General features: G+C 36.8%; 2 protein-coding genes and 4 non-coding genes across 6 annotated transcripts; 5 read left to right on the top strand and 1 right to left on the bottom strand.

The window, feature by feature from the left end:
- Positions 1 to 1,271: 1,271 nt before the first annotated feature.
- LOC133421364 (apoptosis regulator BAX-like) lies at positions 1,272 to 4,855 on the bottom strand. The gene is made up of 6 exons (XM_061710891.1): positions 4,789 to 4,855; positions 4,117 to 4,165; positions 3,385 to 3,543; positions 3,152 to 3,287; positions 2,963 to 3,067; positions 1,272 to 2,875 (listed from the first exon to the last, which is right to left on the bottom strand). Exons 1-6 carry the CDS (start codon positions 4,817 to 4,819, stop codon positions 2,777 to 2,779), a joined length of 579 nt encoding a protein of 192 aa, XP_061566875.1. The 5' UTR covers positions 4,820 to 4,855; the 3' UTR covers positions 1,272 to 2,776.
- A 5,232-nt stretch (positions 4,856 to 10,087) lies between these two features.
- Positions 10,088 to 12,339, top strand: rps11 (ribosomal protein S11). Its single transcript, XM_061711081.1, has 5 exons — positions 10,088 to 10,157; positions 10,827 to 10,967; positions 11,201 to 11,276; positions 11,652 to 11,781; positions 12,143 to 12,339. The coding sequence occupies exons 1-5, from the start codon at positions 10,143 to 10,145 to the stop codon at positions 12,264 to 12,266; spliced, it is 486 nt and encodes a 161-aa protein (XP_061567065.1). The 5' UTR covers positions 10,088 to 10,142; the 3' UTR covers positions 12,267 to 12,339.
- LOC133422833 (small nucleolar RNA SNORD35) lies at positions 10,540 to 10,623 on the top strand. Its single transcript, XR_009770770.1, has one exon. It is a non-coding gene; the product is annotated as a small nucleolar RNA SNORD35 (small nucleolar RNA).
- On the top strand, positions 11,041 to 11,125 carry LOC133422834 (small nucleolar RNA SNORD35). The gene has a single exon (XR_009770771.1). It is a non-coding gene; the product is annotated as a small nucleolar RNA SNORD35 (small nucleolar RNA).
- Positions 11,485 to 11,568, top strand: LOC133422832 (small nucleolar RNA SNORD35). The gene has a single exon (XR_009770769.1). It is a non-coding gene; the product is annotated as a small nucleolar RNA SNORD35 (small nucleolar RNA).
- LOC133422835 (small nucleolar RNA SNORD35) lies at positions 11,966 to 12,049 on the top strand. The gene has a single exon (XR_009770772.1). It is a non-coding gene; the product is annotated as a small nucleolar RNA SNORD35 (small nucleolar RNA).
- Positions 12,340 to 14,610: the final 2,271 nt, after the last annotated feature.

Here is a 14,610-nt window from a genome sequence, read left to right as displayed (position 1 = left end):
TTTAATCCTTTTGTAGCATAGATATATACTGTTTTATTCCTTGATACTGTGGAATTCTTTCTTATTCATTTTGAGAATATATTTTATTATTTATTCCTGTCATCACCACTCACATTTACCTGAAGTGGGTTCACATACAGTGCATCCGGAAAGTATTCACAGCGCTTCACTTTTACCATATTTTGTTATTTTACAGCCTTATTCCAAAATGGATTAAATTAATTTTTCTCCTCAAAATTCTACACACAACACCCCATAATGACAAGGTGAAAAAGGTTTTTTCGAAAGTTTTGCAAATCTATTAAAATAAAAAACAAAGAAATGATATGTACATAAGTATTCACAGCCTTTGCTCAATACTTTGTTGCACCTTTGGCAGCAATTACAGCCTCAAGGCTTTTTGAATATAACGCCACAATCTTGGCACACCTATCTTTGGGCAGTTTTACCCATTCCTCTTTGCAGCAACTCTCAAGGTCATCAGGTTGGATGGGAAGCGTCGGTGCAGACATTTTCAGATCTCTCCAGAGATGTTCAATGGGATTCAAGTCTGGGCTCTGGCTGGGCCACTCAAGGACAGTCAAAGAGTTGTCCTGAAGCCACTGCTTTGAAATCTCAGCTGCGTGCTTAGGGTCGTTGTCCTGCTGAAAAATGTACACAAAGGCTGTGAATACTTATGTGCATGTGATTTCTTAGTTTTTTATTTTTAATACATTTGCAAAACTTTCGAAAAAACTTTTCACATTGTCAATATGGGGTGTTGTGTGTAGAATTTTGAGGAGAAGAAGCTGTGAATACTTTCCGGATGCACTATTCTCAAAAGTGTTTCGGTTAAGTCCAGTGTCTAAATCTAAATCATGAAAACTTGTTTTTCTTTGCACACTCATTTCTCCCACTTGAACCCTTTAAAACCTAACTTCAGTCTTCAAATTTCTTTCCTCCAATATTTGTTTAATGATGCTATGGGCTTCTACATAGCAGAATTTGGTGGAAGTGGAATTTAAGTAGACAACTGATTTTCTTTGTGCCTGGAACTGACTTTTGTTGTGTACCGATGCCATTCACATGAATTGAATACTGTATCAAGTATAAGCTGCATGCATACAGCACCGTTATGATTTTTCCCATCCATTTTTTATATATCCAACTATCGATGGGGTTCATTTAGGATTTCAGACAATACAATACAAAATACTGAATAATAAACCTTAAGTACGTGATGAAATGTCATTTTTTTGTTCTGTGCTGTTGTAAGCAAGCTGACACCTGGCAACAGGAAGAGTAAAAGATTTATTTTCATATTACAACATAAAAGGTCACTGCCAAGAAGATTTTCAAAAACTTGAGCCAAAATTCAGGTTTACAAAGGTGATAGAAAAAGGTGGAAAACTTGATATCAAAGTGAATTCATTGTAAAAAAAAAAAAGAAAACACCAAGGCACTGACAAACGAGAAACGTATAAAAACCAGTCTGCTGTGTAGATAAGGTTTGAATAACTGATGTAAAAATACAGTACTTTACACATGTATAAAGTGAGGTAAGGGTCCATGAGCAGTCCATTTTTTCTTCCATAGATCAAAGTAACATGCAGTTCTATTCACCAACTCAAATCCATCAGGGGAGTACGCACACTTCCTTTTGACTGGGAGTCACTTTAAGGTCACAACGGCAGTCAGAATTTCCCAATAACAGTTCATGATTCAATGTCACATGAAATTTGATTCCGCCTATGTCTATATCCTATGTCTTTTTTTCTGAGATTTTACATCCATTTTAACTATGTGATTATTGGTGTTGGCCGTAAACAAATCTAAGTACAAAACATCATGTTATGGCACTTTTTTGACCCTTTAAATAAAAGGTTGAGCCATACATTCATGAGACTGAAAAAAAAAAAAAAACAGACAAACAGAACTTGTATAATTATGGGAAGTTGATGTCTTAACTATCCCCCTTAGTAAATCTAATAATTCTTTGCAAATACAAAACCATTAATTATACAGGGTCTGACCACCATTTAACATCAGATTGGATAAATTTGAATAGTGTACACTTACAAAACGAGTATGGATACACTAACATACAGACATTATATTAATGCCAATGACATATTAATGTTAGGTAAATTGCTAATTCTAAATTGCCCGTAGGTGTGAGTGTGTATGGTTGTTTGTGGGGACTGCGGGTGGAAACTAGCAATTCTGCAAAAACCTGGTGTATTTACACTGCTTAATGTAGTGTACATTAATATGCATTGTCCCGTCTAAACAAAAAAAAAAAAAAATTACAATGAAATGGATGGAGAGACTGGAAAGACTAAAAAAAAAAGTTAAATTAAAGGTGAAAGATATAGAACTTTAAAACTAAAACGGAGAGAACCCTTTTCATTTAATTGATTTTCATTCAATATTCAGTTCCAGAAAAGAGAATGCAGTGACTATATCTGTACCAAGTAAAAAATAAATTACTTAAAATGCACATTTCTTGTTCAAGTCTGACATCCTTTCCATCTGATTTTGCACGGGCAATCATGCACATCTGACTTCATCAGTGGCATAGCAACCACAGAGCTACGACAGAGCTTCCAGCACATTTCCCAGTTTCACACATGAATGGGAAAGAAAGAAAAATTCTCCGAGAACAAGTTCCTCCTGTTCAATTTGTTCACTCTGTCGTATCTTCCTCTTGTCCCTCTGGTTTTCTTTCAGTTTTGTTCCTGTTTCCTCAGCCATTTTTCTTTCCATCTTTCTCCCGTCTGCTCTTCACACACACCTCTCAGTTTTTGCGAAGGACTAGAGCAGCTGTGCAAACACCTGCCAGGAAAATTACCACCATCTGCCATGTGGGAGTACCGAAGTAGGAACGGATACCCTCCTAAAAAATAAATAAATAAATAAAATCACCAAGTCATCTTATACACAATGGATGTGCTCAAACACCTTTTGAAAGTTAGCTCCTTACCCAGCCACCTTGCTCCCTTAACCAGCTCATCACATGGTCTCGCAGGTAGTCGATGGTCCAGTTGATTATGGTCCTGATGATATCGGGAATTCTGGTAATAAGAGCCTGTGGAAAAAGCGAAAATGTTTATAATTCTGGATTAATTCCACAATAAAAGGGAGGGGTGTACAACAGAGCTGACTCACTTACTTTTATGACAAGTCTACAGGCAAAGTAGAACAGGGCAACCACCCTGCCCCAGTTGAACTTTCCATCAGAAAAGATCTCCCGCGCAACTCTCATAAACGTTTCCTTTGACGGGTTGAGCATCGGATCATTTATCATGCTGAAGAAAATAGCCAACACGTACCATTAAAGAACAATAGATTTCAGGTCCTTGTAATGGGATTTTAATTTCCGATACATGCAGACAGGTAGCCTACGTTTGGAGCTGTGCATTTCCGTCCAGCTCATCTCCAATCTGCTGCAGGCACTGACCAATCCTCTTATGGTCCGGGTTACGCAGCTCCTGCACACCCAGCTGTTCCCTCGTGACTGCTGTGTTCCCATCTTCATGTCGCTGAATCCGCTGATAGATGAAACTACGCACAGCGATGGACAAACACAAGAAAAGGCATAATTTGCAGAGCTAGAAAAGCAAATTTTTATTTGCAACATTGTTGTGCAACTAATTACCAAAATAAATTTGAAAGTTCATGTTGGATGCAAGTATGTTCTTTTCAACAAATAGCTTATGTGCACAATATAACCCTAACCTTCACTGCAAAAAGACTTCATCTTAATATATTTCAGGACAGTAGGCTAGGGAAAGCGATATAAAGTAAAGCCTCTCCTCATATGATCAAGATAGAGACCAAGCTTTCAACAGCAACTGACTGATAAAGTAATCATAAATGTGTGTCTATCCCCATTTATCAATATGCTCATGTTTAAAAGTTAGTGTTAATTATCTACCAGCAAAGCACGGTGCATGTGCATATACAGTTGACAAGGGTTTGCATAGGATGCAGTCATTGGCCTATGACTAAAATTTACATAAAGTCATTAGCCAAAGTGGTCTGAAAAAATGTTTAAATTAAGAATAAAGAGCAGAAATAAAATAAAAAAGTAATGCTTAAAGAAACTTCAAACTCGTGTATGAAGCTTGTACTTACTCCCGTAGCAAAACATTTGCTAAATCCAATATCTGGTCCGTGGAGTTTCCTAAAAGACAAAGGTTGGCATTAGTCATATCGTCCAAAGGCTAATTTAAGAGTTTATTTATCTCACATAAGCTGTTTTTACTGTTTATGACTCTGTTCAAAACTGAAACTGCTGATACACTTGACACGAAACAGTTTTTGGATTATATAAAAAGAGCATCTAAAGACAGCAGATTGGGTACCGCTGGAATTATATTGTTAATTTACTTTTCATCTAAGTTGTATTAGTCTATAAAAGTCCTTACAATATTTACAGTACACAAAGAGATCACGTAATAAACCAATAAGTTACTTTCCAATTATAAATGTACTCGAAATGTTAGATTAGTCTCTTCTACCTAACCAGCTAATGTTAACATGTCCATTGAAGTTGTAAATTAACTTCACTAAAGTAATGTTTACGTTTTATTAAGACATTAATGCTAACTCAGCGGCTGCTAACATGGAGCTAACATGTAGCGGTGTGACACATAGATAATCTCAGTTCAGGATACGTCATATTTATCGATCAAAGTCCAGAAATCAAAATTCAACTGTTACACTGTTAGTTTTCCTACATATATCACACACTTAGCGACACTGTCACGGCTGGTGTAATTTTATATTCTCAAAGCTAGCCCGTACTTTCACGGTCCCCTCCCGGGTACGCCGCCATCTTGTCCTCTGTTTGGATCGCTTCTACTTCCGTGCGGTCACGTGACAACATTTATATCAGCTTTGATACAGTAGCATCCGGTTCAGATCCATGGTCCTCACATAGACGTATAAACATAGACGCGTCATCGACATGGATGTATTATGGTCATCGACCGCTGGGCCGCGAGAAATACGGCCGCCATCTTGGACCGGTCATCCCACCCATAGACTTATGGTTATATATATATATATATATATATATATATATATATATATATATATATATATATATATATATATATATATATATATATATATATATATATATATATATATATATATATATATATATATCTATGATCCCACCCATACCCACCCATACGACAGCAGAGAACAGTATTGAAGTTGCCAGAGCGCTGTGCCGCGTATTCCTGTACAAATCGGCGAACAATTGCGACCAGGAATAAAAATAATAAAAATATAAAAATAAAATAAAAAATATAAAAATAAGGCTACACCACATTGCCAAACTCACCTCCCTTGACCTGCAGAAAGGGAGCATGAGAAAGAAGCTCTGCAAAGCAGTCCTCTTTCAGGGCTGTTTTAGCATATGTGTAAATATGGTTTGTGATATATAGTGTATGTATATATATATATATATATATATATATATATATATATATATATATATATATATATATATATATATATATATATATATATATATATATATATATATATATATATATATATACTGTATCGACTGTATGTAACAGAGTTGGAAAATGCACTTTAATAATTTTGTTTTCAAATTGTATTTGGGGTTTTTATTCATAATTTATTCATTTTGTTGAATATTTGTGAAATTTATCTTTTAGTTGTTCCGGCGTGTTTGCAGGCCAGAGCTTCAGGAGCTGCGTGCTGGCCCACGGTCCCCTCCTCTGGTCATCCCGCTGCTGCTTCCACCCGCCTGCGTGGATGTCTGCTGTGTGCTGCTGACGTCCCCGACCCCCCTAGTCTGGCCTCCGGCAGGAGGGCCCCCCTTTATGAGCCTGGTCCTGCTCAAGGTTTTTCCTTGCCACTGTTTGGCTTAAGGTTTTTCTCCCACTAGGGGAGTTTCTACCTGCCATTGTCTATTTAATAATTGCTCGGGGGTCAGGTTCTGGGTCTCTGGAAAGCGCCTAGAGACGACTTTTGTTGTATTAGACGGTATAAGAATAAAATTGAATTGAATTGAAATTTTTTATTTTATTGCGTCTCCTTGGCTGTCACCTCTTTCTGTACCTCCTAGGGTTCCGTAGGTCATTACATCAGCTCCTCACAGTGCTGTGTTGCATTGATGAGGGAGCAGAAAGTGCAAAAAGGGTCCAGAAGACTGCTAAATGTGTTTTTATGTCTTCTGCAGAAGCAAATAAATGCAGGAAAACAACCCCTGACTCATCGTTATTCACACCTGATCCAAACCTGTTACACATAGATGTATATGTGTGTTATGGCATGCCATTGAGAAAATTAATCTTTCTTTCAATTAATCTTGTTGTTTCATTCCATATATTCAAAGATTCATTTCCTGAACAGCATGTCATAGTGTGTGTGTGTGTATATATATATATATATATATATATATATATATATATATATATATATATATATATATATATATATATATATATATATATATATATATATGGGCTGTTTTTTTGTTTTTTTTTCCTTCTTTCCCTTATAAATATCAAATATGTTTCTCTATTTTTCTTATTTTTGTGAGGGGTAATATATATTGTTTTTCTGCACTACCTTGTTCTCTATAGCTGATATAACATGAATTACTCCTATGAGGGATCAACAAAGTCCTTTTTGCCATCTGAGAGAATGTAATATATTATATTTGGTGCCTAACTGTTTCCCAAGTATATTAGTGCGTGTTTGGATGAATAAATGAGACGTAAAACATAAATTTCTTTGTAGAAAGGCGCTTTATGAAAATAAGCCCATTTACTTGTATTAGTTTACAGCGCAGTCTTGCCACATCCAATATGGCGGCGACGTTGACGTACGCCCGATGCAGCATCTACGTATATATGTCTACGTATATGTCTATGGGTGTTTTGAGATCGTTCACGGAATATTATTATATTTTATAGATCTTTTTTTATTTATTTATTGAACACAGTTTATAAACAAAAACACACATTTATACAAACGGCTTGTGGAGGAAATACAATACAATATGAGAAAATAGAACATATTTTGGGAGGTATCATGAACAAAAGACATACACACAAACAATAAGGTAAACATAACTAAAATTAATAACAAAAACAGTAAGGCATTTTAAGGCAAATAGCATCGACATTTCAGAAAGAGATTAAAATGAAAGATACTTTGATATATCAGCTAATAATTTCTTTCCAGTTAGTTGACTTATTTTTTTACAGAGACAAAAAAACGTTTGAAATCATTTAAAAAACATTGGAAAGAGGGTTTAATTTTTCTCCACTTACAACAGTGTATATGATATTTAGCCAGTAAAATAATGACATTAACCAAGAGACACACTGATTTGTCAATTGTATCTATGTAAAAAAATTTTTTTCTAATTTTGGGATGTCGTTCATTTTTAAAGATAGACAATTTCTAATTTCACGCCAAAAAGTTTGTGAGACAGAAAATTAACAACAAAAACAGTAAGGCAAGGAAAGGCAAGTTTATTTATATAGCACAATTCAACACAAGGTAATTCAAAGTGCTTTACATTGACATTAAAAGTGGCACAAATAACAAATAAGATTAAATAAAATTATGAATAAGATGATAAGAAAAGAAGTAAAATAATAAAAAGCACAAGTTGTTAAAAAATAAGGGCAGTAGAGTACAGCAGGTAAGTATTTAATTTAAGAGTATGCTTCAGTAAACAGTAATGTTTTTAGGCCTGATTTAAAGGAGCTGACAGTTGGAGCAGACCTCAGGTCTACAGGAAGTTTGTTCCACCGGTGAGGAGCAGAATAACTGAACGCTGCCTCACCTTGCTTGGTTCTGGTTCTTGGGAACCACAACAAACCAGATCCAGATGAACCTCAGGGGTCTGGGAGCTTCATAGGAACTAACAGATCAAGCATGTATTTTGGTCCAAGACCATTCAGGTCTTTGTAGACCAACAGTAAGATTTTAAACTCTATCCTTTGACTCACTGGAAGCCAGTGCAGTGATTTCATGACCGGTGTAATGTGATCCAGTTTCATGGTGTTTGTAAGGACTCTGCGTTCTGGATCAGCTGCAGCTGCCTGATAGAAAGATGCCATTGCAATAATCCAATTTACTGAAAATGAATGCATGAATAAGTTTTTCCATGTCTTGTTTAGACAGAATCTCCTTAATTCTGGCAATGTTTTTTAGGTGGTAATAGGCAGATTTATTGATAAACTTTAGATGGCTGTTGAAGTTCAGGTCTGAGTCAATAATTACACCAAGATTTCTGGCTTGATTTGTAGCTGTCAATGACATGGAGCCAAGGTGAGCGCTGATCTTTTCCCTTTCATTTTTAGGGCCAAAAATGATCACCTCTGTCTTTTCTGCATTTAGCTGGAGAAAATTCTGGCACTTCCACTCATTGATTTGGTGAATACAGTTACTCAATGAGATCAGGGGACTGTAGTCATGTGGTGACATTGAAATATATAGTTGTGTGTCATCGGCATAAGTATGGTAGGAAATGTTGTGATGTTCCATAATCTGAGCTAGGGGTAGCATATAGATGTTGAATAGAAGCGGTCCGAGAATGGACCCTTGAGGAACCCCACATGTGACCACATTATGATCAACTGTGTCAAATGCAGCACTGAGATCCAATAATACCAGAACAGAGGATTTGCCTGCATCATTATTCAGATGAATATCATTTAAGACTTTCATGAGTACAGTCTCAGTGCTGTGGTGTGACCGAAATCCAGACAGAAATGCGTTAAAAAGGTTGTTTTGCATCATAAAAGCATAGATTTGCTGGAAAACAACCTTTTCAATTATTTTCCCCAAAAATGGCAGATTTGATATTGGTTACTAAGTGTTGTAGCATCCAGATTTTTTTTTTTTTTAAAGAGGTTTTATTACTGCAGTTTTCAAGGCCGGGGAAACTGGCCTGTTTGAAGAGAAGTATTTATTATCTGCAATACATCCGGAGCTATGCAGTTAAAAACTGTTAGAAGAATATCAGAATATCAAGACAGCATGTTGTGGGCTTTCATTTTGAAACTCTTTCCGTTAGGGTTGTCTAATCTAAGATGCTGAACTGTCCCAGATTTACTAGACGGCTGGCAGTAAGGCATTTTAAGGCAAATAGCATGGACATTTCAAAAAGAGATTAAAATAAAAGATACTTTGATATATCAGCTAATCATTTTTTTGCAATGGTGTGTTTGTTCTCTCAGATGTAAGTCACTTTGGATAAAAGCGTCTGCTAAATGACAGTAGTGGTAGTAGTGGAAGTTATTTGACTTAATTTTTTTTATAGAGACAAAAAAACGTTATACAAACGGCTTGTGGAGGAAATACAATACAATATGAGAAAATAGAACATATTTTGGGAGGTATCATGAACAAGAGACATACGCACAAACAATAAGGTAAACATAACTAAAATTAATAACAAAAACAGTAAGGCATTTTAAGGCAAATAGCATCGACATTTCAGAAAGAGATTCAAACGAAAGATACTTTGATATATCAGCTAATAATTTCTTTGCAGTTAGTTGACTTATTTTTTTATAGAGACAAAAAAACTTTGAAATCATTTAAAAAACATTGGAAAGAGGGCTTCATTTTTCTCCACTTACAACAGTGTATATGATATTTAGCCAGTTAAAGAATGACATTAACCAAGAGACACACTGATTTGTCCATAGTATCTATGTAAAAAATAATATTGGAGATTTGTAATTTGGGAATGTCGTTCATTTTTAAAGATAGACAATTTCTAATTTCACGCCAAAATGTTTGTGAGACAGGACACAATAGAAACATATGATCAAGTGATTCTTCAGATTCATTACAAAAAGCACAGGGGTCAACTTCAAATTCATATTTTATAGATCTATGACGCCTATTTTACATTTATTTACATTCGAGTTTGAGAAAAATATATAAAAATATATATTGTCAATAATTTTTTTAAATCACATAGTTATATTATTTCTAAAATATTAACTATATATTTATAAATGGTACAAAAAAAAAAAAAAGATATATATATTTGTGACGTGCTTTGCCTTAAACGTCATTTCCTGCACCGCTCCGTCTTCCGCGCGTCGCGCGCATGCACAGTCCTCTTTACGACTCGGCTGGCAAAGATGGCGGACGCACAAGTATGTCGAGCAGAGCGGCGTGGTAACAAAAAACCGAAAATAATTCACCCAAATGAACATATTAGCCAAATAATGCGAAACGCATTACATTCATTTGTGTTTATTGAAGCTTTTAGGCTATTATCAAGCAAGTTTACACGCGAATAGCTTTAGTTTGTTGTCGATCTGCACCGCGTGTGTCGCTCTTTTACCGGGGATGCTAACTTGGTTAGCATGGCTTGCTTCTGGTCAACCGCTTTTACTTATATTTGAGTGTTAAACCTAATACGTAATACTTCCTCCCGTATTTCAATTTTCAGAATTGGTTTAAATGGGGGGGAAAAATGCATAAACTGGTTAATTTGCCATAGTCTCTGCATAGGCTTTACTTTTTTGTCACTGATGCAAATGATGCTTTTCTCACGATGGTCTTCCAAGCCTTTCAGGTTCTGACGACATTGCCTTATGGCTTCACTGATGCAGTCAAGTGACAAAAATATATACAGAATGTCAGTTGTCCATGTGTATTTGTTCACAAGAGGCAAGGTTACAGTTTTTGTTCTCCTAAGGGGAAGTCAGTCCGGAGCTCTTTAGTCCGTCCAGGCAGCGTTGGGTGAAACGGTTGCTGTGAAATGTGGAACAAAGTGTAATTGACAGCCTTATAAATTATTTTTTTCTCCTTTTCTTTAGACCGAGAGGGCTTATCAGAAACAGCCCACCATCTTCCAGAACAAGAAACGTGTTCTTGTTGCTGATGGTGGCAAGGAGGTCAAGGAAAAGCTCCCCCGGTACCACAAAACTGTTGGGCTGGGCTTCAAAACCCCAAGAGAGGTAAGAAGTCAACTTCAGAACTTATTAAATGCAGTGAAAGTAAAGAGTTTGATCATATTTGTTAGGTGTATTCTGCAAATGATGCTTTTCTCACGATGGTCTTCCAAACCTGCAGGGTTCTGACGACAATGCCTTTTTGGCAAAACTGATGCAACTGGTTATAATTGTTAAAGGGTGATTTTTGAAAAGGTCCTAGTGATACGTTCTGTGACAATCCGCTTATTTCTCTTCAGGCTATTGATGGCACTTACATTGACAAGAAATGCCCCTTCACTGGAAGTGTCTCCATCCGTGGCCGTATCCTCTCTGGTGAGTTGAATATTTTTCAGTAAACCTCCCTAGGTTTTGGTGATGTGTTGTTAGGCTACTGTGCTATTCTGTGGCCATAAACCCAAGTTTTTTTCAGCATCACACCTCCCGCATTTCAATTTTCAGAATTGGTTTAAATGGGGGGAAAAATGTATAAACTGGTTAATTTGCCATAGTCTCTGCATAGGCTTTACTTTTTTGTCACTGATGCAAATGATGCTTTTCTCACGATGGTCTTCCAAGCCTTTCAGGTTCTGACGACATTGCCTTATGGCTTCACTGATGCAGTCAAGTGACAAAAATGTATACAGAATGTCAGTTCATGTGTCTTTATGTTCACAAGAGGAAAGGTTACAGTTTTTGTTGTTCTTTAAGGTGTGGTGACCAAAATGAAGATGCAAAGGACCATCGTTATCAGACGTGACTACCTGCATTACATCCGCAAGTACAACCGTTTTGAGAAGAGGCACAAGAACCTCTCCGTCCATCTGTCACCTGCCTTCAGGTATTACGACTCTCGAATACTTAATTTCTCAAAGTATGGCTGGAATAGAATGGTTTATTTTTTTTGTATGCAAGTTGAATGTATAGAATTATATAGAACTCAAGTTAAATGCCCTGCCATTTGATTTTTCATCAGCACCTCTCAGTTAACAAACTAAGACTTTGCAAAAGTAATCCAAATTAGCTGCAAATGATGTTTTTCTCACGATGGTCTTCCAAGCTCAAGAAGCACTGACGAAATCGCCTTTGGCAAATCCTGATGCAGCTTTTCTTCGTCACGTATTCAGACATGACAAAGTTGTTGTTTGCATGGTTTTGCACACACGGGTCCCTTCAATTTTTATTTATTTTTTCCCCCACAGAGATGTCACGGTTGGAGACATTGTGACCGTAGGAGAGTGCCGACCGCTCAGCAAGACCGTACGGTTTAATGTCCTCAAAGTGACTAAGGCTGCAGGAGCCAAGAAGCAGTTCCAGAAGTTTTAAGTTTGGCTTTGAAAAGGAAGGCTGTTGTCCAGCTAACTGGTCTCAATGTCAAATAAAGAAAATCTTGTTTAAATGCCCGTCTGTTTGTTTCCTTTATTGGGTTAGGGTTGGAACTAAATAATGCTGTTTCTTTGATTTAATTTGAGAACAGAATTATACACTGCATGTTAACTGGTGTGTGTGATCAGGGGATAGATAAAATCTTGCACTGCTGTGGTTGTAACAAATATTTACCCTAAACTATAACTAATATTGTTACTGAGGTGAACGCCACAGTAAAAAGCATAATTCTCAGTCACCTTCATTCAGTTTGTATTCTCCCAAAACTTTGGCTGTTTAAACCAGACTGCTCAAATGTGGGCAAACAGCAGGAGAATCTGGAGTTCACCAAGTATGGATGAGGAGATGAAAGTCATGCCAAATGTATTTCAGTAGTGCATCTTATTTAGAAATGGCTGCATCTGGTTTAGGTGTAGTGTCCTGCAGCTTTTTACATGCTGCTGCTGTGCAAATATCACCAGCATAGAGCCTGAAATAGTAGTTTGATTCTCCTACACATCCATGATGAAGCAGTGGAGTTGTCAGATTTTCAAACAAACATGATACACTCACTAAACTTCGTGTGAAGTAGAGTTTTATATAACTGCAAATACACGTTTAAAAGATAAGTACTTGTGAAGAGTTTAAAGGTATGTATTGAAAATAAACACCCTCCCAATTCAAATTCTATCTTTGTTTCCTAATTATTTCTAAAATTCATGTTTTCCCATCATTCCACAGTGAGGAAGGCATTTCAAAACAGTTTCCAATCTTTTAGTATGGAACATCCCGACTGAGTTCACCTCAAAGTCAGATAGTGAAATGCTCAGAAATTTGAAAACACCAAAGACTTCCAGGTGAGACTTTTTACAGACCTCATCCAGCGGGTGAATCTTTACAGGTCATAACCGTTTGGTGTTACCAGCAGAAAGCATCTTATTTTTTTTTTAGGGACCCAGTTTTAATGTTAAAGTAATTACATTGCTGTGCATACGTTAAGAGCCTCAGCTTACAATGTGGAAAAAAAAAAAAAAAATGATGGCCAGTGCTGCTACACTTTATATTACACCATTGAATACAAATGGAAAAACATTTCAATCTTATAAATATACAGATATAAAAATGTATTTTTTTCCCTTTTTTTCAAACACGGCTTCAAACACAACTACAAATTAAACTTGATTATATCACCAGTAAGGCAGATTTGTTTAGTAAATTAACTCAAATAAGAGCATCTTCTCATGAAGAACATGGAAGTTCATTTTTGCTTTGCAAAGCAGCATCTCAAGAAACAAGACGTGTGAATCAGTTTCCTTTTGAAAGACAACACACATAATGAAAAGTGCCTTCATGGGAAAAACTACAACACCATATCTGCACAAACACCTCACTAAAGTTATGGGATGGAAGGAGTCGACGTGAGCTTGTTCTGTAGTCACACGATCGTGGCAGCTAACAGTGATCGAGTTAACTATGAACTTCTCTGTGCTGCAAGACTTTTTAGAGTTTAGTGTGAGGCTATCCATAAAACAGGTAAAAGACTGAAATTAGGTCATGCAACAGGATCTGAATCAATCTGAAACAGAACTGCTGAAAAAAGAGGTTAATGTGATGCAATGGACCTTAATCCAAATGAAGTGTGTGTGAGAGAGAGAGAGAGAGAGAGAGAGAGAGAGAGTGGGACATAAAAGTAAAGTCCAAAAACCCTGGGTGAATTAAAAGGAATTAAAGAGAGTTGTTTTAAATTCCTCCACAATGATGCAAGAATGATGTTATTCAGAAAACAATGACGTCATTGCTGCTGAAGTTTGGATCTCTCCCAGAGAAGGGGAGTAGATCCTGGTGGGTCACGCAAATCCTGGAGACGGAGGTAGCAGCGTCTCGCCCTGGGTGTGCAGCAGGTGAGGCAAACACACGAGCTGCAGGTCCTGGATCTACTTCACAGCCCACGGAAGCTTTTTGCAGCATGAAACAAATGAAGAAGGAAGTCTGAATAGTTTGAAAGTTCACTTTTAATATCTATGCTGGCATGAGTTATGATGGATATTTATTAATCAACCAACCACCAGAATTTCAGTGGGTGTTTAATTTCATTATGATGACCAACTTTAGGTGAACGTGATCAGCTGTTGCTTGATGTCTGAGAAAGAGACCTTGTCTCCCTCTGGAGACGGGAAGGTTCTGTGCGGCTCATGTGGAGTCGTCCTCCATTTTTTGGTACCAAAAAGCTCTGTGGTTCCTACTCAGGGTGACCAGTGTAACATCTGGGCACATCTGGTACCTACCCCGGTACACCTGGACTCAA

Source organism: Cololabis saira, chromosome 21, assembly GCF_033807715.1.
Source record: "Cololabis saira isolate AMF1-May2022 chromosome 21, fColSai1.1, whole genome shotgun sequence".
In the NCBI taxonomy this organism is placed as follows: domain Eukaryota; kingdom Metazoa; phylum Chordata; class Actinopteri; order Beloniformes; family Belonidae; genus Cololabis; species Cololabis saira.
The sequence above is the reverse complement of the archived record's forward strand: the minus strand, read 5'-3'. Positions and strand labels throughout refer to the sequence as shown.

Excerpts from the sequence above, each read along its gene's own strand:
- rps11 (XM_061711081.1), top strand. Across the intron at positions 10,968-11,200 it reads GCTTCAAAACCCCAAGAGAG|GCTATTGATGGCACTTACAT; the intron begins GTAAGAAGTCAA and ends ATTTCTCTTCAG. Across the intron at positions 11,277-11,651 it reads CCGTGGCCGTATCCTCTCTG|GTGTGGTGACCAAAATGAAG; the intron begins GTGAGTTGAATA and ends TTGTTCTTTAAG.
- LOC133421364 (XM_061710891.1), bottom strand. The coding sequence starts at position 4,819 with ATGGCGGCGTACCCGGGAGGGGACCGTGAAA. Across the intron at positions 3,544-4,116 it reads GCAAATGTTTTGCTACGGGA|TTTCATCTATCAGCGGATTC; the intron begins GTAAGTACAAGC and ends CGCTGTGCGTAG. Across the intron at positions 2,876-2,962 it reads TAAGGGAGCAAGGTGGCTGG|GAGGGTATCCGTTCCTACTT; the intron begins GTAAGGAGCTAA and ends TTTATTTTTTAG.